Source organism: Branchiostoma floridae, chromosome 4, assembly GCF_000003815.2.
Source record: "Branchiostoma floridae strain S238N-H82 chromosome 4, Bfl_VNyyK, whole genome shotgun sequence".
In the NCBI taxonomy this organism is placed as follows: domain Eukaryota; kingdom Metazoa; phylum Chordata; class Leptocardii; order Amphioxiformes; family Branchiostomatidae; genus Branchiostoma; species Branchiostoma floridae.
The window spans coordinates 27471191-27497647 of NC_049982.1; the positions used below are offsets into that span (position 1 = coordinate 27471191).

Here is a 26457-nt window from a genome sequence, read left to right on the forward strand (position 1 = left end):
ATGTCATATTATGACAAAGCATACAGTTGCGATTTTACCCAGTATTGTAGAACATAATGCCTGTCTTGGAAAATGAGTGGTTACTGTCTGTGGTATTCGCACCTATATTTTGTTCCCGTTTGCGATATTTAAATGATTACACCACTTCTTTCCCATAACATATATAACTTTTATTCTCAAATACAACCAACTATAAACATACATACCATCCACAAAAAAGCAATAAATATTTCATGGAGGTATGAGGTCCCCGAACTCTAGTTATAACCTATATTCTATACATCAGCGAATAATTACTATCAATAATAGAAAATTTCATTTGAAAAGGAAACTAATTCATAATACCTAGGCCACGTATTTATCTACAAATCAGTAGATTTGTTTGATACATTTCTCGACTTAGGGAAAAAATATAGTGTCTTGAAAACTTTTCTTGATGATGTGTATAGATAAAAGGAATGGAATACGCACGCTTGCACACCAGTTCATTGTATCAAATTTTACCTAGCTTCAGCGATCCGAAGTTACTGACAAAGAAACGTTGTCATTTTAAATGAAATCATCCTAGTGAGGACAGCTATTACTCTGCAAAGAAAAGCAATAATATGGTAGGGGAACAGAGTAGTAGGTATGTATCCACCACCTTAGTTATCGGGACAAAATAAGACTGGTATTAGCTTCGGTATTAATATATGTATATGATTGAGAGGCAACTCCCGCGAGATGCAGTATTTTGTATATTAGGGTTATATGTAATTTCATAGTATATCTGACTTTATTGTGAGACTGCCACGCCCTTTTCGGTATTTTCACAACAGGAGAACCCTATGCCAGGTTTATAACTCCGCTCACCCCACCCCCACTGACTTGGTGCCTCAAAATGAAGGAAACAGGTTCTTGTAAGCTCAGACGCCGCTTCGACAAAGTAAGACAGTATTCCATGACGGGGATCTATTGTCAAGGTAGACGAATCACTCTTCCGTTCAGACTTGCTTCGGGGTGAAGATAAGATAACTTTCATGACTGGACTTGCAACAACAGCTAAACTTTCATTCGTGAAAACTGTTACAGTAGCAAGAGACCAGCTCATGGCCTTTAATAGCACTTAGTATGTTTTATGTACTAGGTGGACATCTTACCTGACATATCATTGTACCATGTGCAAATGTCGTGCAATAAAGTTCAGTATCATCTTAACTGAGTATTCGTGAAGCTTCCTTGTAGTTAACCTCTAACCTTAAACTGACGAATGATGTAATCTCGACGTGATTAAAGGGACGCCTACGTTTTTAGGTAGGCAGATTGCGTCATATGTTTATGTGTATTTGCAAAGCTTTCTTTGAGTGCATTTCACCTTTAACCTTTAAACTGACAAATGACGTAATCTTGACGCAATTGATAGGACACCTACGTTTTCAGGTAGACAGACAGGTGAGTGCATTTCACCTTTAACCTTTAAACTGACAAATGACGTAATGTTGTTACGACCAGTCCGACAACTTTTGTATTCAAGTCAGGCCTAAACTAACAGGAACATGGATGCCCGTGGATATAAGGAGACCTTTCTTTAACACAACACAATTCCACCATGTTAAGGGTCTGTCAGAAACTCCGTGAGGCGGACGCGAAGGGCAGGAGGTACGGACTAGCCCGTGCGGAGACAGGCTACCTCCGTGCCCTGGTGGACGCCGTGGCTGACAAGGACAGGCTGGCGGAAGTGGAGCTGCTCAAAAGTCTGGGCGACGTGAACTTGGAGAAGGGAAGACTCGGGAAGGATATTGGGAAGTTCAACATGGCCTTGGCGCTTTATGTGGCTGCTATGGTCCGGTGTGGCAATCGGGATCAGGGAGAAGGTATAGAACACCGGTACGGGTACGCGGAGAGACTTTTACTAGGGGTGACATCAAAGGGGTCGGAACAGGGTAAGGAACACCAAGTTGAAGACAAGGAGACGACTACACCTGCAAAGGTGGCTGGAAAGTTTCAAGACCTGGACAAGAAACGGGCTGCCGGTGGTAAAACAGACTCTGTGCTAGTTGGATACGCACAGTTAATGGTAGAGGGAATAGTAAACGACAACAACATGTTAGAAACAGAATCAATCAAAAGTCTCGGTGACGTGTACCTGAAAAGAGGAACAGAAACTGGAGACACTAGATACTTGACCAAAGCTACTGCTCTGTACAACACGGCACTGGCGCGGTGTAACAACGTTCAGGGAACCGTTGTCATTGTCCATCGCTTACTTTACACAGCAAAAATCAGGCAGGACATCACCACAAAAAGCAAAAAAGTAAGTGTTAGCGATTAACATAATTTATGCACCTCCTTGTTTGTTTTCAAATTTTGCTTCTGCTATGAGTTTGCTCTGCATCTGTGAGAAAATGATAGTTCTGGGAGTCTTGAATGTTTTCTCACATTGTTTGCTGTGTGCATTGAGGATGATATTATCGATCGGCTAATTATGATATATACCCTCTTATATAGCTCCCATGTAGCCAATTGTCCCATTAATATTCGCCACATTTGCAACATACGCCTTCATACTTTCAATCTTTATCCTTTCTATCTTCGTCCAATACGTTAGGAACTTTATATTACACTCGATCATTCGTCATTGAATAGTACGATTGCCCACTTGTTTATCTTCCCTGGCCTTTTCTATCGGTTCCTGCGTAGAAGTCAACTCAAATACAACGACAGCAAAACGTGAGAGGAAGGAAGGACCACATCTCTCCCTTCTCAACTGCAACCTCAAGTGACAACACTAATGACCGAATACGCCGTCTACACATGTAAGTACGGGCAATGTTAGTTTTTATCATTGTTTTTGTTTATCATATAATGTATACACCGCTATGTGTATTGTAGAGTAATAAAATAAGCATTTTGTTTTTCCTCTTCAGGGCCCCGGAACTACACTGTAAAGCTGAAAACCCTACAGGAGCCGATGATAACACGTTAGTGTTGTCCATCTTTTTTCTAGTTTTTGCCAAACTTTTTTCAGAAGTTTCTAAATTGATTCTTTAATGCAAATTCTCTGCATTGTTATTTGTTTACAAACTGGGGAGTTTAACCTAACATGTATGCTGATGAGAATATGCCCAGACAACACGTTGGTTACGTGTTTGCAAAAACAAAGTACAAGTTTGATTTCGAACAGCTTGTTGTACTTCAGCAGAAAGTTTGGTACCTTATTCGCTTCTCTGTACATGCCCCTTTACAGTAGATACCTCTTAGCATATAGGATCATTGAGTGGTATCGCTTTGCCATGTAGTTTTTAAGCAACCGTATGGGCTTTGAGACTTTCAAAGAGAAGGCATTGACGGATAGTTATGACTTTGGGTAGGTACAAAATGATTGACACTATGCAAGGGCGTCACAGAAAATTGCTATCTAATTTGCATAGCAACTCAGGACCTCTTGTGCCTGAGACCAACGTTCTACCGATTGCGCCAGGCAATCTCACAAATGTTAAATGACGGGGTTTCATACAGCTTTGTTAATCAAGACAACATTTAGTGAAGTTTTAAATTGTAAAAGATCTTCCATCTAAATAATCAATAATTTCATTTGATACCTATAGTTATTCACTTTTAGCTCTGATGCGCCCTGTTACAAATTAGATACGATTCGAATGATCAATCTGTTCGTAAATGACTTTTATCTTTTGATGACACCCTTACAGTGAATACGAAGAACATCTACATGATGGCTCCAGAGCCCTGCAGACTGGAGATCTGGACACAGCAGAACAAAGTTTTTCAGCTGCACTCAAGTCCGTTCATGTCCAAGGTCAGTCTAAGTAGGAACTTAGTTCTTAGGATTAAAGTAGAACTGCTTATAAACTGTGCACGATCCTTTGTCTTTTTGAAACAGAGGACTATCTTTATTATTAAAACCCTATTCAGACCGGACTTTTTTGGTCATTCGTGGACGGCGGGGGTGGGGGGTGGCAGCTTTTAAGGCCCGCACCTTCTAACTGCTGTATCTATTTAACGACGTGTTATATGGCCACCACAATTCCAGAGAATGATGTAGACATAATTTTTGAGTACTTTTTTGACTAATTTTTGAATTTTTAAAATCTGGACGCTAATTGTTGTAATTAGATGAACTTATAACGTCATCAATTTCATGTATTGGCTGGACATTGGAAGAAGGGTATTTGCAGAAAACTACAAGGTATGCTATAAAATGTAACAGTAAGTGAAAATAACACAATAATAATGTATGTTACGACTTTCGTTGCAAATAGCAACAGAATTGACGTCAAAATGAAAGTCATTTTCGACAAATATAGTAGAATCACTAATAAAATAACCACAAAGAATGTAGGGTTTGAAACCAAAGTTACTTCGTTAACATACAAAAGTATGCAAATTGATATTATGTTTTTATTACAGCATTCTAGACATTTGTTTCCTGAAGAATAAGTAAATACAAAATTACGATTTATGATTACAGGTCAACACAAGAAGGAGGCAGAGCCCCTGTACAAGTTGGGCAAGGTCTATCTGAGAAGAGGAATCCGGTCAAAGGACGGGGGTGATTTCACCAAGGCTGCAGCACTCTGTAATGCAGCACTGGTAAGATCAAGTAGACAAGATATAGAGCAAATAATCAAGAAAATAACAGCAGTATTTGTTAAGGAAGTCATGAAGGTCGAACAGAAGGTAGGCAATGATGATACAGAGAAGCACAAATTGATGCTGAAGGCCGATAGGGACTATGTACAAGAAGAGATAAGAATAATTGAACAAGAAGTAGATCCTTATACCCTTGATGACGAGGACCCGAGGATAAAAGAAGTAGAGATGAAGAGGGTGGAAGCAATCAAAGCATTGTGCCAGACACTGGTTCATCAGCGTAAAGTGTTCATAGCTGGCCTTGTAGATGAATGCATGGAAGTAATGGGTCCACCTCCCTGTAAGTACGCCATGATAGGTTTGGGTTCACAAGCCACAGGATTGGTAACTCCATACTCTGATCTGGAATTTGCCATTTTGGTAGAGGACGATGCGGAGCCTAATGTTAGCTATTTCCGTAACCTTACACATTATTTGCATCTCAAGGTGATCAATCTGGGAGAAACCATTCTCCCTGCCATGGGGATTAAGTCTCTTAATGATTTCTACTCAGAAGATCCACTAGACAGCTGGTTTTATGACTCAGTAACACCGCGCGGTTTCGCGTTTGATGGAGCCATGCCAAGTGCATGCAAAACTCCCTTGGGCAGGGCTAGAATAAGCGAACTTATCCGCACACCAAGCAATATGACCAACGTTCTGAAAGAAGACCTTACTCTCCATCTAAAGAAAGGCTACCATCTTGCTAGCATATTGGGAAATGTGTCTTTTATCACAGGAGAAAAGGAATTGGTGGATGAGTACAGGTCATTATGGAATCAGCAAATTCAAGACGTTAATACGAAAGTTCGTCTGGTAATGGCAGTTAGTTTATTGGGTGATAATTTATCGACTTTTCAAAGCCATGATCTCACTGACGAACTGCGGAATGTCAAGAAAGAAATCTATCGATTTTCTAGCTTTGCCGTGTGCTTTTGTGCGCTACTTCATAACATACAACCGACCACAATCTGGGAGACTATTCAGGAACTAAAAAACAGTGGAGTCGTCAACAGTGAGAACGCACATCACTTGATGGTCCTGGTCAGTATCTCAGCAGAACTGAGGCTGCGGACATACATGAACAATCGTGGTCAGGTGGAAAACATGTCAGCCTTATCTTCAATGTCTAAAGATACGGGCATTGGAGAAAAATTACAAAAAGTGTTTTACATCTCAAATACAAATCAGCTCATGAGATATTACAATACAGAAATACCCCTGAAGCACTTTATTATGCAGCTGACGGACATTCAGCCGTTCAAAGAACCGCCAATCTTCTTTGACAATTCTTCAGAGCTGAAAGCAAAGGTATACAAAAGTCTGTGTGATTTCGAAAATCTAAAGAAATGCTCAGAGCAAACGCTACACAATTATTTATTGAAATATGGTGAAAACACTGTACACATTGATGTTGTATCTTCACTTGACAAATTGGCTTTTGCTTCGTGGGCCCTTGGTGATTACGAAAAGGCTGTACGCTATTATGAAAAGTCACTGCAGATAACGTGGAGTATCTATGGTGAGGGTACTGCACATCCTAATATCGCCACCTCACTTAACAACTTGGGTAACGCCTGGAGTCACCTTGGAGATTGCAGAAAGGCGGTCAGCTATCATGAACAGTCACTACAGATGAGGCGGAGTATCTATGGTAAGGACACCGCACATCCTGATATCGCCGAGTCACTAAACAACTTGGGTAACGCCTGGTGTTACCTTGGGGATAACAGAAAGGCGATCGTCTATTATGAACAGTCACTACAGATTAAGCTGAGTATCTATGGTGAGGATACTGCACATCGTGACATCGCCCTTTCATTTTACAACTTGGGTAACGCCTGTAGGAACCTTGGGGATCACAGAAAGGCGATCAGCTATCATGAACAGTCACTACAGATGAGGCGGAGTATCTATGGTGAGGACACCGTACATCCTGACATCGCCGAGTCACTTAACAACTTGGGTGTAGCCTGGAGTAGATTAGGGGATCGCAGAAAGGCGATTGCTTATTATGAACATTCACTACAGATGACGCGGCGACTCTATGGTGAGGGCACCGCACATCCTGACATCGCCATCTCACTTACCTGCTTGGGCTTGGCCTATAGAAACCTTGGGGAACACAAAAAGGCGATTATCTATTATGAGCAGTCACTACGGATGCAGCGCGTTATCTATGGTGACAACACCGCACATTCTTACATCGCCATTTTACTTAACAACTTGGGTATGACCTGGAGTGACCTTGGGGATCACAAAAAGGCGGTCTGCTATTTTGAACAGTCACTACAGATGAACCGGAGTATCTTTGGTGATGACAGTGCACATCCTGACATCACCTCCTCACTTAACAACTTGGGCGGAGCCTGGCAAATCCTCGGGGATCACGGAAAATCGATCAGCTATTATGACCAGGCACTACAGATGATGAGAAGTATCTATGGTGAGGACAAGAAACATCCTGACATCGCCATCTCCCTTACCAACTTGGGTAACCTCTGGAATGACCTAAGGTATCACAGAAAGGCGGTCAGCTATCATGAACAGGCACTACAGATGCAGCAGAGTATCTATGGTGAGGGCACTTCACATCCTGGCATCGCCGGCTCACTTATAAACTTAGGTGACGCCTGGAGTGACCTTGGGGATCACAGAAAGGCGATCAGCTATTATGAACAGTCACTACAGATGAGGCGGAGTATCTATGGTAAGGGTAATGCACATCCTGACATCGCCGCCTCACTTAACAACTTGGGTGCCGCCTGGAGTTACCTCGGGGACCACAGTAAGGCGGTCAGCTATTATGAACAGTCACTACAGATGAGGCGGAGTATCTATGGTGAGAACACCGCACATCCTTTCATTGTACAATCGCTTCACAATTTGTGCTCGGCCTCGAGAAAGCTCGGTCATTACGGAAAGGCCATTCATTATTTTCTACTTAAAGAACAAATGAAAAAGGTCATCACAGCTTCAGATAAGTAATTAGCAGCAAATCTTTCCATCCGTAGTAGCTGTTTATGACATTAACTATCAAGGAACATCTCACTATACAAATTTGTTCAAAGATGTCAGATTATAGGTCTGAAAATTCCGTTACATAAGTGGGCATCATGATACAAAATGTAGATTGTGAAATGAAAGTCATGAATTTTGTTTTTCTTAAATTTGGTTGCTGTACTGAATTTGATTGGCTTTGATTGACATTGTTTGATCCGTACTACTGTCAGATTTGGGCGATGAACAGTTTACTTCCATCTTATTGTGTACGTCTGTTATTGTTGACGACGAAAGACTGTACGCTCGTACAGGGGGTGATGACTGCCTCCCCTCAAAAACAATGTGCACAACCCGATCTTTCGGGCATAATTATAGAGAACTCAAACCAGTTTAAGCTCACTAAAGAGCTAGTCTCCTACTCGTCGTGACAGAGAGGGCAGACGCTGTGTACAGTATTTACATGTTCATTGTACCGGGGAAATTCCCCGAGCTCTTTGCGACAAGCACAATGAACTTGGACCACGGCTTAACGTCCAGTCCTAAGGACTGCAACCCTTTCCGGTAGCGCGCATGTTCGTTGAGCAGCCGGAATCGAACTCACGGCTTCTAGTTCCAGAGGCAGGGCTGCTAACCACTAGAATACGCACGTTACAGATAGGCCTTTCATGGATGTCCACCAAAACCAAAACCATTGCTAACATGACTTTGCGAGCAAGGTCTTTATTTCATTGCATGAGGAACACGACCCACACATGTACAGCTCTGTTCGACCTTCTTTGGTCTGTGTAACGCAAACTCCGCTGCCCTGGGTTATTACTGTCCCCTCCCAGCAGGAAAGGTCGGTTGGATGTTGGGCGGGCCGCTTTGAGCGCGATTCATTTTGTTCTCGCCACATACCTGCAGATTTTCAAACGGTCGTTAACTGTATACGTAGTCAAATGACCACAATGATATCAAGTTTGATGTATATTGGTAATTATAACATAATATACGATAACATACTTATTTCCGGGTGAGGCCGAGATCTTGATGATCACCCCTTAAAGTTTAGGGATGAGGTCGTAAACTAAGGCTTAAAGATTCCCATGCTGATACAATGTGATGTATCAGACCGTTGTTAATGCCGTGAAAGACGTGTTGTTTTTTATGTGTTTAGAAAAAGGTATATGGACATTTTTAACCGCTTGCTACATATGATTATGGGTGGATTTGTATATATGTCTTGCAAATACAATGTATATAAAAACATTGGTAAAAAAACATAAGGTAAAGGTTGAAACTTGTAAAATGAAGTTAAATCTTTAGCGTTTTTGGGCGAGGTAACTCGGTAATAATATGGGAGTTATCAACAAACCCATAGATTACTGAGAACAACACCAAGTGTAATATGATTCTTATACAAATGGCAAAAGGCTATCGGGTTTATGTATTCTCTGTGAGAATGAAAATATGTTTAAATGTAAGCTATAAGGTAGTCTGCTGAGAATGCACTTTAACGTTTAAGAATGTTGGCTAGACTATATATGATATACTAGGTGTGTTCATTCCACGTTCTATTACACCCGTCTTAGTATGCATTCATATTTCTATTGTGTGGATGTAAGATTTTTGACTATTTAAACCACACAGTAAAGTAACAGAACATTATTGTACATAGAAAGTCACTAGTATATTGCGCTTAGTTTATTCCGATGTTTTAGTGGTAACTGAAGATTGATTTTTGATTTATAATACGCATGAAAAGATCCCAGTTACTCTATATGTGCAGAAATGATTGAAATATCATATCATGTAGTATGATATGATACCTGTAATAAAAATCATGGCTTTATCAAAGTGTTGTCCAGAACCAGTTTTCTACATGAACAGCTATGTAGTAAAATACACTAGGGTATATTCTTAGTAGCGTGCTGCAAGTGTACATTAATATTGTATATTATCATATAGCCAGGGGACGTGGGCCAATCAGAAGGCCCCATTTCATGCTGGTTATGACGCCGACACAGCCGTGCATTAAATTTTTGAGTATCGCACGTGTGCATTAAGAACTTTAAGTTTAAACCAATCAGAAGGACACACAAACAGGACGCTGGCGAATCAGAATGAGATATCCAGGAATCGTCCATCTGCCAATTTGATAGGGGAATAAGTACAGGCATGGCAGGGGGGATGGCTCCCTTTATTAACATCGGTAGTGCGTGTTTCTTTGTCCAAAGAAAACATTTGCCGTCTTAAAACAACATTGAATTACCTATAATATTCAAAACAATAAAATCTATTTCAAGTCATGTCCAATTTAACCCTATTCAGACCGGGGGGGGGGGGGCTTTTGAGGCCTACGCCAACTTTGATGTCCTATAACGCCAGAACGCCTTACGCTAAAGCCACCAAATTTGGTGAGTATTCCTAAAATATTGTTAGCAACAATTTTACAAAGTTTGACAAATGTTCCATTTTTTCGTGTTGCCATGGCAACCGTTTGCTGACAGGCAGTTTTGCCAAAAATCAATATTTTTGGTTCTAACAATGTATTTTTCACATTTATTTGCTATATTACTGCTATTTTGTTACATAAATAAAATCTTATATTATTTAGCATATCTTTCATAATTATATATGCATAAATTATGCTAATTTGATGACGTCATCAGCCCAAAATCCAAGATGGCGGACCGTATGGCCAGATCAAGAATAACAAGCTAATTATCCCTTAAAATTTGTAACTACCTGGTATTTTTTCTTCAAAAACCATCTACATGAATGAATTTAGTCTATTTCCATTGCCCTTTGTGATTATTTGTTGCAAAAAAAGTAGTTTTAAAAATTCAAGGTGGTGGATATAATATGGCGGAGCCTAACTCGCATGTTAGATGTGCATGACGTCATTTTATGACGTCATTATGACGTCATCTATGTTGTTATTGGCAATACAAGTCGCAATAAACATTATTATTCTGTTATCTGCACTTGTTGTTACATTTTTGTAGTATAACTTGAAGTTTTCTGAGAATACCCTTTTTTCATGGGTCCGGCCAATATAATCAAATTGATGACGTCATAATTACGTCATTTTACGTCAACGTAACGTCAAACGTCAAATACTCGTCAGATATTATGTCGATATCATGTCCTGAAAATTTGGTGGCCTTACGGCACGTCGTTCAAGAGTTAGAGGACTTAGAAGTGGAGGGCCTCAAAAGCCCCCCCCCCCGGTCTAGGGATGACCAAAAAAGCCCGGTCTGAATAGGGTTAAACTGCAAATGGAAAATAAAATTATTTGCACCCCCGCCCATTCAAGTTCAGACGACAACTAGAGTTCCACGAACACATACCTTTGCCAAATAAACCAGGCTTGTTTAGTAGAATGATGTCTGTAGACAAATGCGTTACTCATTTCCTTTTCTTTATAATTATGTGCTTGGAGTTGGTTTATAAGATTTGGGCATTGATTATGCAAATTACATCCCAAGTAACAAAGTCTTTAAATACACTCTTACTGAGTTACTCTCTTCCCTCTTTCTCAGTTACATATGTGACAACTTTGATGGAAGTACTATAATGGAATGCAGTGGATTTATGAACTTTTCCTAATCAATTATGCAAATTAGCTGTTAATTTGCATAATAAGTATCACATTATATAAGTCTTTACTTAGGCTATCTACATGCCAAAAATCATGACGATCCGTCAACACGTTCATATTTTCTCATTAATTATGCAAATGAGATCATCATTTGCATGATAAATTTGTATTGACATTTCTCTCTTTCTCAGCTACATATGTGACAAGTTTTGAAGTCCTATCATGGAATGCAGTGAATTGATAAAATATCCTCATTAATTATGCACATTAGCTGTTGATTTGCATAATTGGTATCTCATTATGTAGGTCTTTACTAACGCTACCTACATACAAAAAAACATGATGATCCGTCAACATGTTCATATTTTCTCATTAATTATGCAAATGAGGTCATCATTTGCATAATTGATATCTATCGACATTTATCTCCTTCCCAGCTACATATGTGACAAGTTTGAAAGTCCTATCATGGAATGCAGTGGATTTATAAATTTTCCTCATTGACTCCTCATTGGATGTTGATTTGCATAATTAGTATTCCATTATTTAAGTCATCACTCATTCTATCTACATACCAAAAATCATGACGATCCGTCAACACGTTGTAGAGTTGTTCTCCTCCAAAGTTTGAATGGAAACCGGCGCCTGCAGTTCAAAAAAAGCCGCTAGGGGGCCCAAACTTACAGCACTTACTCTATGCCTCGAGGGCTATCTACCACTTAAAAATCATGACCACAGCATGTCCACGAGATATGAAAAATTGAGTTTCAGCTGCAGTACCTTAGCAAGCCGCTAAGGGGCCCATTATCGAACTTGACCTTCGTTTTCCCGACCCCTACCCACCTACCAAATATCATCAGGATCCATCCAAGGCTTCTCGAGTTATGCTGTTGACAGACACACAGACACACAAACACGCCTAAAACATAACCTTAGCCATTCTGGCAAAGGTAATAACACCACGGTCCGCCATTGAGTAGCGGTCATGGCGCTGGAGGACCAAAATGCTACCTTTCTTCGGAGAAGTCGTGTCTGAGTTCGTAGTGAACGAGATTCTCAAGAGCTGTGAAGCACAGGGATCCCGGAATGCCTCAGAAAAGCCAGCAGAGATTTAGCGCCTGATACGAACGAAGTCGACAAACTGGAGAATGGGCGAGTGGAGAAATACGGAGCGTGCAACAGTTTGTAACATAAGGAATCGACTATGTTCTTATTTCAAGCCTTGGAACAGAAATATATTTCACGTACAAGTTTTATGTTGTTCAAATTCACTGTTCAAATTTATGTACTGAATAAAAGATGTATGTTTTATAAAGGAATTTGTCGCTCCTACTCAACCGGAAACTCTACTCTACTCTACTCTACCCTTAAATGGGTCAGTGTGGGTAAGCTATATGATAATAGGGTTAATGACCCACCTATTCCTCGGTATATATGGTGTCATGAAGCCTGGTCCTTTGCTATAACCACCTCATAAAACCACCTCGTTCGCTTCGCTCACTCGGTGGTTTCCTTCGGTGGTTATAGCAAAGGACCAGGCTTCATGACACCATATACGCTCGGGGTGGGTCATTAACCCTTAATTCTGATATTGGTCTTCAAGTGCAACACCATATAATTTGATACCACAGTGATTTGATTTTATCAAGGAGATTTTATGGATAACATTGTCTGGACAGCAGGAAACTAATGCGAGCATGTGAAAAAAACGTTTATAGCAAAATATGTCTGCAATTCAAGTGATAACGAAGATTTTAAGACTGATAAACCACCAAAAGGATTGGATGATAAACATAAGATTATAATTGTTCCTATTAGGTATTGTCACTGTTTTGTTTTCAGATGTCTATTGCTCGAAATTATACAGTTTTTATTATCGAAAACAAACTAGAGTTGGACGATGCCACGCCCCTGTGAAATGATTATTGACTATTGTCTTATTTCATTAATAGTGGAACCATAACCTGTGGCCTCTGTGGTGAACATCTTAAAGATACATTTGCCAAAACGCAGCCAAAAAAACGAGTCGTGGAGAATAATTACCTATTATAATAACCAGTTAATATGCAAGATCAAAGAAAGACATGAAAGACAACAACATTTTGATAGAATACGAGTATTGCACCCATAGTTGGATGTTTGCACAGACTGAGATCAATGACAGATAAGAGGTGTAATGCTGTCAATCACCACATGGCAACGCAACCCAATCCATAGCAACCAAAAGCCAGGCTGTGGTGGACTGATGACCATTGCATACTTCGTCCATATATGGAAAAGCCGGTTACCCTGAGTCAGGGCTATTCTCCATCAAGCTTTTAGGAAGCCGGCGGATGTTGGGCGGGCTGATATAAGCGAAATTTAATCAGGCTACAAGAACGCGTGTGAACTTGTTGTCGGATCAAAGGCGTCGCCTGACAATGTTCACTAGAACTGCAACAGTTGTACAGAAGGTGTAGTCTTGTTGGGAAAAAGTAGTCTTGCACGCTCATCGTATTAGAAACGCACCTATACTTTACCGAACACGGATGGACTCCCGTGTTCAGACCAGAGGACGTACATAACAAAAACTACAAGGTTGATCACGCTGTGTACAGCATAATGGTTTGCAACCAAACGGTGCCTGCAGTTGCCTTCAAACTGTAACTGTTGCAGTTGTAGTAAACATTGCTAGGGGACGCTTTTGATACATGAAATGAAGGATGGTTTGACAGCAGCTTTAGTGTGGATTTCTAGGTGAATAAAAATATATACATTAACTTGCAACTGAAAAAGACCTTCTACTTCTGACAAAAAAATCATTTACTGCTAGGGGAAAAAGTTACATCCAAATAAAGGCTCAATCGCCCAGATTGTGACCCATCCTTGGTACTGAATAGTGTTGATTTTTCACACACAATTTCAAATACGTACTACTGCTAAAATTCCATAATACTGCCATATATAAAACATGATAAGCATTTTATCTATCGTCTATATCCACGACAACCGATATCTATGGTTGACAACCTTTGCAGACCTCAAATCTAATGCGCGAGGGCGAAAAAAAGAAAGTTTGAGTATGTAAGAATACTTGAAGGGATAAAAGATGGTATCATAACCAACAAATCTTTTATTCCTGTATTCAATAAAATAGTAACACTGGTGTCAACATTAAAACCATAATGGACAAAATAAAATAAGAATTTCTATGAGCAAAGAAAACTGATACAAAATACCAGACAACGTATTTACCTACAAACCGGTAGATTTGTTTTATACATTTCTCGACTGGGGAAGAAAAGTGTCTTTAAAACTGTTCTTTATGATGTGTATATGCATGCGAAAGGCATTAAATACCATACACACACATGCAGAACGCGTCATTGTATCAAATCTAAACTGGCTTCAGCGATCTGAAGTTATTAGCAATGAAATATCGAAATTTCGAATGATAGTCTTTGAGATGAATAGATTATCATCTGCAAAGAAAAACAATAACATAGGGGTGGAGGGTGTGCTTGCGTGTGGCATAAGACTAGGTATGTTTCCGGGCTACTATCTTAGTTACGGTTACAAAAAAATCTGGCATTAGCTTTATAATTCATCTGATTAGACGCAGCCACTATGAAATTAATATTTTCTTCTAATATTGTAAACGAATAACATGGAGAGAATGGACTAAGCGGTGTTACTCTTTAAGCAGAGGTTAGGCTCCGGCTTTTTTTAAAATACTTTTTTGGTGGTTTTTACCGGGCTTTCCATTTTGTACCCTTTTCTTTATGTCTCATTGCCTAACGTTATGATGCGTAAAAAAATCCACAAAAATCAACAACCAGAGCCTAACCTCTGCTTGGAGAGTAAACGGTGTAAAGATGGAATCTGAGAGAACACTAGACAAGCACCTAAAGACGTAGTGTTGGTGGCCAGGGAACACGCTGCATGGCAAACTGTAGTAAAAGACCAGCTCCTGGCCTTGTACGCTTTATGCAGGTATGCAGGTTACCTGTAATGTTTACGAATATTTGCGAAGCTTTAGTGTAGTTAACCGTCAACCTTTGAACTGAGAAATGACGTAATGTCGACACGAGCAGTGTGACACCTACGTTTATGCAGGTAGCCAGGGTACAAGATATGTTTATGGATATTTGCGACGCTTTACAGTGTATTTAACCTTTGGATTGGCAAATAACGTCATGTGAACCAGAGGCATGTGACACTTAGAACTATTTGCATTCAAGTCATACCTACAAAGCTTACAGGGACAACGGCACTGTGGATGCAAGAAGGCACTGAACGACACCGCCATGTTGAGGGTCTGTAAGAAACTCCGTGAGGCGGACGCGAAGGGCAAGAGGTACGGACTAGCCCGTGCGGAGACAGGCTACCTCCGTGCCCTGGTGGACGCCATGGCTGACATGGACAGGCTGGCGGAAGTGGAGCTGCTCAAAAGTCTGGGCGACGTGAACTTGGAGAAGGGAAGACTCGAGAAGGATGTAGGGAAGTTCAACATGGCATTGGCGCTTTACATGGCTGCTATGGTCCGGTATGACAATCGGGATCAGGAAGAAGGTATAGAAGATCGTTACAAATACGCGGAGAGACTTTTACAAGGGCTGACGTCAAAAGGGTCACATGGTAAGGAACAACCAACTGAAAACAATGAAGCTACTACACCTTCAAAGGTGGCTCTAAAGTTTCAACACCTGGACAAGAAGAGGGTCGGTCGTGGTAACAAAGACACTGTGCTGGTTGGATACGCGCAGTTAATGGTAGAGGGGATAGTAAACGACAACAACATGTTAGAAACAGAAGCGATTAAAAGTCTCGGTGACGTGTACATGAAAAGAGGAACAGAAACTAGAGACACTAGAGACTTGACCAAAGCTACTGCTCTGTACAATACGGCACTGGCGCGGTGTAACAACGTTCAGGGAACAGTTATCATTGTCCACCGCTTATTGTTCACAGCAAAAATCAGGCAGTACATCACCACAAACAATACTAAGGTGAGTGTTAGCGATTCACATAATTTGAGTGGGGTATGGAGCGCTCCTCAGTGGGAGTATTTTTGAACTGGGCTATTTTGCAATTTTAAATGGTGTGTACTGGAAGAGTCCATTCTTGCACAGAGGGGGACATTTTTTTTAATGTGTTTATGGACTTTGGTGATTTGATATGTCAAAGTGTTTCAGTGTGGTTATTTTATGACTGGTCTATTTTACAATTTTACATAGGTTGTGCTGGAAGAGTCCATTCTTACATGGAGGAGGGGATTTTTAAATTCCATTTTTGGGACTTCCGTCCAAGTCCAATTTTAGCGGATGTATTTTTGGACTGCACCACTTTACATAGGGGTATCGCAAGAAGAGTCCATTCTGGATCTTGCATGGGGATGTTTTCAAATTTAGCTTTAGACAGGTGATGATTCAATATTCCATTTTTAGCGGAAGTGTTTTTGGACTGGTCTATTTTTACCTTGTCATGCCTTTTTTGCTTAGTTCAACTTTGGACTGGGTTGCTTAATCAAAAGGCCATGTTTTCAGTTGGAGTATTTCTGGACTGGCCTATTGTGCAAATTCACATGTAGTGCACTAGAAGAGTCCATTCTTGCACAGGGAATTTTGTAAGATTCATTTTTGGGTGTCATTAAGTGTCATTGATAGAAGTGACTTTTAAACAAAGTGTGCCATTTTTGCACATGGGTGATTTTGGAATAGTCTATTGTTGCATGGGGAGGGAGATGGCTGAAATATACTGTATTTGCTCTCAAGCAAATGTCGGCCTTTCTAGTTTAGGCTAACTTTTCAGTTGGAGTTAAAATTGAAGTATGTAAGAATACTTGAAGGGACAAAACATGGTATCGCAACCAACATGTCTTTTATTTCTGCATTCAATAAAACAGTTGGTAAAATGTTAACACCGGTGTCAACATTAAAATCATTATGAACAAAATAAGATGAGTATTTCTATGGCAGAGCAACGTATTTATCTTCAAATCGGTAGATTGGTTTATACGTTTCTAGACTGGGGTAGAAAAGTGTCTTAAAATCTTACCTTAATGATGTGTATATGCATGTGAAATTCCTTTGGAATACAAACACAGTTTATTGTATCAAATTTCAAAGTCTGGCTTCAGCAAACTGACGTTACTAGCAATAAATAGTTGAAATTTCGAATGATAGCCTTTGAGATAGGATAGATAATCATCTGCAAACAAAAGCAATGATATTGGGGCGAAAGGGGGCGCTGTCACAATGACTAGGTATGGTTGCTGGCTAGTCATGGTGACAAAATAAATCTGGCGTTAGCTTTGATATCCATCTAATGGGACAATTTTTTTATTGTAAAAGAAGAACATTTAGGCTTGATGGCAGGGACATACATAATGGAAACCTAAATGGACTAAGCGGTGTTACTCTCCAAGCAGAGGTTATTCTCCGGCCTTTTTAAAAACTTTTTTATGCGTTTTCATTGGACTATCCATTTAGTACCTTTTTTTTCTTTATGTCTCGCGGCCTAACGTTATGATGCGTCAAAAAAAAGGAAAAACAATCTGTGTAAAGATCGAATCAGAGAGAACACTAGACATTGAAACATCTAAACACGCAGTGTTGGAGGGCAAATAACATACTACCTGGCAAACTGTAATAAGAGACCAGCCTCTGGCCTGAGTACGTTTTATGCAGACAGACAGGTTACCTGTAATGTTAACGAATATTTGTGAAGCTTTAGGTGTAGTTAACATTTAACATTTGAACGGACAAATGACGTAACGTTGACACGAGCTACGTTTTTTTCTGGTAGCCAGGGTACAAGACATATTTACGGGTATTTGCAAGCTTTAGAGTGTATTTAACCTTTAGATTGACAAATAACATCATGTGAACCCTGTGATACCTATTTGTATTCAAGTCATACCTGCAAAGCTTACAAAGACAATGCTTGAAAGGTGACGCACTTTCGAGTGCTGGTCCCGACTTCGAATTCCAACACATATGTTGCCTGAAGGAAAGGACCTGGTGCCTCACATGCTTTCCTTGCAAGCTGAGGCATATGTTTTAAAAGTATCTTCTTTATCATTATATTCATACATAGTATGCTTCTATATCGGCATGCGTAGGTCAATTAATTTGTACATTATTCCAAATGCGAGGCCAGATAACTCATATGTAACTTTGTTGTAACTCTTATATAATTTTTACTATCGATGATATTTCTGGTTTCTGAATCCGTATATAGCCTTGTAGTACTGCTGTTTAGTCAGGGCTGTTGCCATACGTTGTACCATGTATAGTACAAATGCCGAGCGATAAAGTTCGTTCTTTCATTCATATGTCCGATTATGACTCGGAAAGACTCGGAAAGGATGTAAGGAAGTTCAAAATTGCCATGGCGCTTTATGTGGCTGCTATAGTCCGGTGTCGCCATCGGGATCAGGGACAAGGTATAGAACACCGGTACGAATACGCGGAGAGACTTTTACAAGGGGTGACGCAAAAGGGGTCACAGAGTCAGGGACAAACAACAGAAGGCAAGAAGACGACTACACCTGCAATGGTGGCACTAAAGTTTCAAGATCTGGACAAGAAACGGGCTGTCGGTTGTTACACAGACACTATGAGGAAAGAATAGTTGCAAAAGTCTTTATTTTGACAATTTGGGGTGTCTGTGTGTAATGGTATATCTTATGAAGGCTTAATTATGGTAGGTGCCCTCTCATATTTGGTCCATGTATACAATGATGCCCCATTAAACCATTCACCACATTTACAACATACACTTTAACGTCGGCCTTCCTCCAATGGCGTCAGGTCCTTTATATTACATTCTAATTTTGGGCAAAGTCCAATTATGTGTTTAAGCGTTGATCATTCTTTGCCTTTTCTATCCGTTCTCATAGAAGTCAACTCGAACGAAACGACGACAAAACGTGAGAGGACAGAAGGACCACATCTCTTCCTTCTCAACTGCAACCTCAAGTGACATTATTAATGAACGAATGCGCCGTCTACACAGGTAGGAACAGGGATTGTTGTAATGCTCTATTGTTGATTTTGACTGCCATATAAGGTACAAAAATCTCTGTGTATTTAAGAATGGTGACATAGACATTTTGTTATCCTTTTTCAGTGCCCCGGAACTGCAGAAAGCTGAAAACCAGCCAGGAGTCAACGATGACATGTTAGTGCTTTTTTTAGTCATCACAAATGATTCTTAGATGTAAATTATCTGCTTTGTACAAAATATGTTCAAAACTGTATACTAATGCAAATATTCACAGACAACTCAAGAAGCTTTATGATATTTGGTATTTATGTAGACATAGGCAAACGCGTACATGTTTGATTGTTGACCTTCCTGTGACCTGCTGTACTGCAGCTGAACTTCCGGTTTGTTATTTCGTACCCCGAGCATATGTGACTTCGCAGTAGATGCCTTTTTGGTTCACAAATAAGTGATGCCCCTCTCCCCTTGCAGCCTTTAGGGAACCGTAGGGGATTTGGGACTTTGAATGTTAGGTTGTCATAAAGATTAGTATATAATCTGCATGATTAATGAGAAAATTGTATAAATCTACTCTGGGTCTTCATAGTAGGCTTTGAAACATATGAAAGATGCATTTGAAAAACAGAGGAATATAATGTAGAATTTAGATATACTAATAGATATTCAACTGCACGAAATGCGAATGAAATATGTATTAGCATATATAAAATCATGTATCATATCCAATATTAAATAGTCAAATATAATATATAAATACTTACATACGATACTGTTTAATAAAGGATGGCTCATATCATTTTGATAATAAACATAATTTTGAATTCAAGAATATCCTGCATTCATGTGAATGATTAATTTCTAATAAGGTTTTGTTATTCTATTTCATATCCATGTTCATTTTAACATTAATTTCAACTCAGATGAACAGTGCTACAAATTCGTTACTATTCGCGATCGAATGATAAATCATTTTGTAATAGTTTTATCCTATGATGACATATTTACAGTGTATACAAAGAGCATCTACATGATGGCTGCAGGGCCCTGCAGACTGGAGACCTGGACAAAGCAGAAGAAAGTTTTGCAGCTGCGCTAAAGTCTGTTCATGTCCAAGGTAAGTCTAAGAATATGAACTTAGTTCAAATAATCTAAAAGTGACTGCTGATACATGGTTCACGATCCTTGATTATTTTCGACACACAGATGCGGTCTCTACAATATTAACGGGGGTCGCCCTAAGATGCCCACTTTTTTTACGCGTTCGAACTCACGGCGCTCCATCATTGCAAAAGAGTGGTCAAGTTTTGATCAATGAATTTTTAACACATTCATCTAGAGACCATACTTGAATAAGGAAGGCATCCATACTGTTCATGAACCCTTCACCCTCCGCGTTACAGCTGGCAAACACCGAGGACGTTATCGTGAATATAAATTCCGATTTTGAGCTGCGTTAGACAGTGCGCCCTATCTTGCCCCGCTTTTGGAAGTTGCTCTCTTCGGAAGCTGGTGACCAATTTAGACAAACATAAATAAAAATTCTAATTTTATTATACATTAGCGTTCTTTTGACATTAGAATTGTGATTGTGTGTGCTTCTGGTCTCCCGCGAGGAGGGCTAAATCTGTCACAATCCAGGTTGTGTTTTCATGGGAAATGGACAAAATGCACTGAATGCGGCGGCCCGACTAACAAAATCATTACAAAAAACGACAACGTCAAAATCACAAAAAACTTTGTGTACATATTGGGAAACATATTCGACATCACTCTGTGAAGTTTCATTTTTATAGACGATACGAATCATTTGTTAGAGTAACAAATCTTTTGGGCGTTCGCTCGTCTGCCACTTGCGGGGCCACACTCCCTGAGGAAAACAACGGCGGTGATGCTTATGTTGTTTTTTCTATGACCGGTCTACAACTCAGCAAACATTTGAAGACCAATATTTGTAGTGTTTTGTGAAGCTTTATTTCTTATGTGCATGACAGTTGTGTGGCTGTTTTACCGGTTGTTTATTTATGGACAAGAGCCACCAATACCTAGCAAAAGTTGACCACAGTGATTCGGCGCTACCAACATTATTGTGTAAATTCTGTCTTCAAAAAAAAGGGAAGTGAATACGTGTAAGTATTTCTTTAATAGAAGAAAAGCTGTTTGTTTGGACTTGGTTTATTTACCTTTCTAATCATCATAGTCAGTGGCAACAAACACGACGTACTTACTAGTAGTTCAGAAAAAAAACTGGGCATCTTAGGGCAGGGAGCATGTTAGGGCGGCCCCCGTTATGTATTTTCATGTTACTGCCATGAAGGTGTTACGGATACGACTTATGAAAGCACTGATGACCACAACCTTTGTGGGGTTTTATGTACAATGTGCAAATACAAATATAAAATCATCACGAAGTAGTAAAAACAAAATTGCGACTGAGACTTTTCAACTTACAGGTCAACACAGAAAGGAGGCAGAGCCCCTGTACAAGTTGGGCGAGGTCTATCTGGAGAGAGGAATCCAGTCAAAGGACGGAGGTGATTTCACCAAGGCTGCAGCACTCTGTAATGCAGCACTGGTAAGATCGAGTAGAGAAGAGCAAACAATCAAGGAAATAACTCCAGCATTTGTTAAGGAAGTCCTGAAGATCGAACAGAGGATAGAAAGTGATGATGCAGAGAAACACAAATTGATGCTGAAGGCTGATAGGAACTATGTAGAAAAAGAGATTAAAAGAATTGAACAAGAAGTAGATCCTTATAGCCTTGATGACGAGGACCCAAAGATAAAACAGGTTGAGATGGAGAGGGTTGAAGCAATCAAAGCATTGTGTCAGACACTGGTTCATCAGCGTAAAGCGTTCATAGCTGGCCTTGTAGATGAATGCATTGAGGTGATGGGCCCCCCTCCCTGTAAGTACGCCATGATAGGTTTGGGTTCACAAGCCACAGGATTGGTAACTCCGTACTCTGATCTGGAATTTGCCATTTTGGTAGAGGAGGAAACCGAGCCTAATGTGAGCTATTTCCGTAACCTCACTCAATATCTGCATCTCAAGGTGATAAATCTGGGAGAGACCATTCTCCCTGCCATGGGGATTAAGTCTCTTAATGATTTCTACTCAGACGACCCACTAGACAGCTGGTTTTATGATTCAGTAACACCGCGTGGTTTTGCGTTTGATGGAGCCATGCCACATGCGTGCAAGACTCCCTTCGGCAGGGGCAGAAAAAGCAAACTCATCCGCACACCATGCAATATGACCAACGTTCTAAAAGAAGACCTCACTCTTCATTTAAAGAAAGGCTACCATCTCGCTAGCATTCTGGGAAACGTGTCTTTTATCACAGGAGACCAGGACTTGGTAGATGAGTACAGGTCGTTATGGACTCAGCAATTTCAAGACAACAACAGCAGAGTTCCGCTGAATATGGCAATTAGTTTATTGGGTGATAATGTATCGACTTTTCAAACCCAGGCTCTCACTGACGAACTGCGGAATGTTAAGAAAGAAATCTATCGGTTTTCAAGCCTTGCCGTATCCTTTTGGGCGCTACTTTATAACATACAGCCGACCACAATCTGGGAGACTATTCAGGAGCTAAGAAACAGTGGAGTCGTCAGTAGTGAGAACGCACACCACTTGAGTGTGCTGGTCAGTATCTCAGCAGAACTGAGGCTGCGGACATACATGAACAATGGTGGTCAGGTGGAAAACATGTCAGTCTTATGGTCAATGTATACCGATACGGGTATTGAAGATAAATTACAGAAAGTGTTTTACATCTCAAATAGAAAACAGCTCATGAGATATTATTATACAGAAAGACCACTGAAGCACTTTATTTCACAGCTGACCGACCCTCAACCGGTAAAAATAACGTCAATCTTCTTTGACAATTCTCCAGAATTGAAAGCAGAGGTATATAAAAGTATTTGTGACTTCGAAAATCTCAAGACATGCTCAGAACAAACGCTACATTACTATTTATCGAAATATGGGGAAAACACTGCACATAGTGATGTTGCAGCCTCACTTGATAACTTGGCTTTCGCTTTGGGGGCTCTTGGTGATCACAAAAATTCTGTTCGCTATTATGAACAGTCACTACAGATGAGGCAGAGTATATACAGCGAGGACACTGCACATCCTGACATTGCCAGCTCACTTAACAACTTGGGTCGAGTCTGGACTGACCAAGGGGATTACAGAAAGGCGTTTAGCTATTATGAACAGTCGCTACAGATGATGAGGAGTATCTATGGTGAGGACACAGCACATCTTAACATCGCGATCTCGCTGAACAACTTGGGCGGGGTTTGGCGTCAACTCGGAGATAACAGAAAGGCGGTCAAATATTTTGAACAGTCACTACAGATGAAGCGGAGTATTTACGGAGAGGACACTGCACATCGTGACATGGCCGGCACACTTGACAACTTGGGTGGGGCTTGCAGTAGCCTTGGGGATCTAAAAAAGGCGGCCAACTATTATAAACAGTCATTACTTATGAAGTGGCGTATCTATGGTGAGAACACTGCACATTCTGACATTGCCGACTCACTTAACAGCTTGGGTACCGTCTGGGACGAACTTGGTAATCTTGAAAAAGCGATTAGCTACTACACACACTCACTAAAGATAAACCGGAGTGACCTTTTGTATCACAGAAAGGCAATCAGCTACTATAAAGAGTCACTTCGGATGAGGAGGAGTATTTATGGCGAGGACACTGCTCATCCTGATATCGCCGCCTCACTTGACAACTTGGGTTGCGCCTTGAGTGACATTGGGGATCACATAAAGGCGATCGGCTATAAGAAACAATCACTACAGATGAAAAGGAGTATTTATGGTGAGAACACTGCACATGCAGACATCGCCGCGTCACTTAACAACTTGGGTAGCGCTTGGAGTGACATTGGGGATCACAGAATGGCGATCAGCTATTATAAACAATCACTAGAGATGAGGAAGAGTATTTATGGTGATGCCACTACACATCCTGACATCGCCATGTCACTTAACAACTTCGGTAAGGTCTGGAGTGACCTTGGGGACCACAGAAAGGCGGTCAGCTATTATGAACAGTCACTACAGATGAGGCGGAGTATCTATGTGGAGAACACCGCACATCCAGACATTGTACAATCGCTCAACAATTTGTGCGCCGCCTGGAGAGAGCTCGGTGATTACGGAAAGGCCATGAACTATCTTCAACAAATGAAACAGGTCATTGAGGTCATTACAACTTCATATAAGTAATAAGCAGCAAACATAGTAGAAGTAAATGATCTCTTCTATCAAGGAATCTCACTTTACAACATTTTCCAAAGATGTCAGACTATAGGCCTGAAAAAGCCATCACATAAATTGGCATCATGATACAAAATGTATATATATTGTGAAATAAAAGTTATGAATTTCGTTTTTCTTTAATTTGGTTGTTGTCCTGAATGATGTGGTTGTGATTGACATGGTTTGATCCGTACTACTGTCAGATTGGGGCGATGACAGTTTACTTCCTGATGTTGTATACGCCTGTTAGTGTTGACGACGAAAGACTGTACGCTCGTACAGGGGGTGATGACTGCCTCCCCTCAAAAACAATGTGCACAACCCGATCTTTCGGGCATAATTATAGAGAACTCAAACCAGTTTAAGCTCACTAAAGAGCTAGTCTCCTACTCGTCGTGACAGAGGGGGCAGACGCCATGTACAGTATTTACATGTTCATTGTACCGGGGAAATTCCCCGAGCTCTTTGCGACAAGCACAATGAACTTGGACCACGGCTAAACGTCCAGTCCTAAGGACTGCAACCCTTTCCGGTAGCCCGCATGTTCGTTGAGCAGCCGGAATCGAACTCACGGCTTCTAGTTCCAGAGGCAGGGCTGCTAACCACTAGAATACGCACGCTACAGATAGGCCTTTCATGGATGTCCACCAAAACCAAAACCATTGCTATCATGACTTTGCGAGCAAGGTCTTTATTTCATTGCATGAGGAACACGATCCACACATGTGCAACTCTGGTCACCCTTCTTTGGTCTGTGTAACGCAGACTCCGCTGCCCTGGCCATGGGTTATAACTGGCCCCTCCCTGCAGGAGAGTTCGGCTGGATGTTGCATTGAGCGGGTCGCTTTTAGCGCGATGTATATTGTTCTCGTCACTTACCTTCAAATTTTCACTCGGACGTCAATTAGAAAGTACTAGTAGACTAATGACATGAAATTTGATGGCTATTGGGAATTATAACATACTTTACGATAATATATTTATTTTCGTGTTGGGTCGAGATCTTATTCATCACCCCTTAAAGTTTAGGGTTGAGGTCGGAAACTAAGGCTTAAAGATTCCCATTCTGCTTCAAACTGATGTATCAGAACCTTGTTACTGCCGTGAAAGACGTAATAAATGTTTTTAATGTGTTTTAGTATAGGTATATGGACATTCTTAACTGCCTGCTACATATGAATAAAGGTGGACTTGTATATATCTTGCAAATATCAAGATCAAAGGTATAGGTTGAAGCTTATAAAATATGTGACTTCTACACATAGATAAAAACTGAGAACAACGCTAAGTATAATGTGATTATTACATAATGGCAGAAGGCAACTGGGTCTATGTTTTCTCCATGAGAATGAGAACATGTTTAAATTGATATAAGATAGTTCACTGAGCATGCACTTCAACGTCTAAGGGGTTTGGCTAGACTTTATACAATATACCACTTGTGTTCATTCCATATGATTCAGTCAAATAGGATAATCTTACTCTGCCTAGATATTTTTTCATTGTGTGGATCAATGGAGTAACAGAACCTTATTATACATAGAAAGTCTGATATTTAAGTGGTAATTCAAGATTGATTTTTACTTAATAATACGTATGGAAAATCCCAGTCACTCTATAAGTGCCGAGATGGTTGAGATGTCATATCGTGTATTATGCTATGATAACTGTTTTAAAAAGCAATGGCTTTATCACAAGTGTTGTCAAGTTTTCTCCTTGTATCGCTTTGTTGTAAGATACATGTAAAGCGAACATTTTAGTAGCGTGTTGCAAGTGTACGTTGTATATTCTGATATTTGGTCTTCAAGTGTAACACTATCATTCGATACCAAACTGATTTTATTTTATCAAGAAGATTTTATGGATGACATTGTCTGGTCACCCGAAAACTAATCCGAGCATGTGCAAAAAAAGAAAGGTTATGGCAGAATATGTCTGAAATTCAAGTGATAACGAAAGT

At 40.3% G+C, this 26457-nt stretch overlaps 1 protein-coding gene across 1 annotated transcript; it reads left to right on the forward strand.

The window, feature by feature from the left end:
- The first annotated feature begins 1792 nt into the window (after nucleotides 1-1792).
- LOC118413712 lies at nucleotides 1793-26457 on the forward strand. The gene is made up of 9 exons (XM_035817240.1): nucleotides 1793-2265; nucleotides 2907-2960; nucleotides 3690-3796; nucleotides 4469-4590; nucleotides 15436-16203; nucleotides 19098-19213; nucleotides 19328-19378; nucleotides 20212-20318; nucleotides 21655-26457. Exons 1-9 carry the CDS (start codon nucleotides 1793-1795, stop codon nucleotides 24462-24464), a joined length of 4608 nt encoding a protein of 1535 aa, XP_035673133.1. The 3' UTR covers nucleotides 24465-26457.

Bases quoted from the DNA above. Each gene is read 5' to 3' on its own strand.
- LOC118413712 (XM_035817240.1), top strand. From the start codon at position 1,793: ATGGCCTTGGCGCTTTATGTGGCTGCTATGGTCCGGTGTGGCAATCGG. The intron at 16,204-19,097 runs GTGAGTGTTAGC...CCGTTCTCATAG, and splicing joins TCACCACAAACAATACTAAG to AAGTCAACTCGAACGAAACG. The intron at 19,379-20,211 runs GTTAGTGCTTTT...ACATATTTACAG, and splicing joins CCAGGAGTCAACGATGACAT to TGTATACAAAGAGCATCTAC.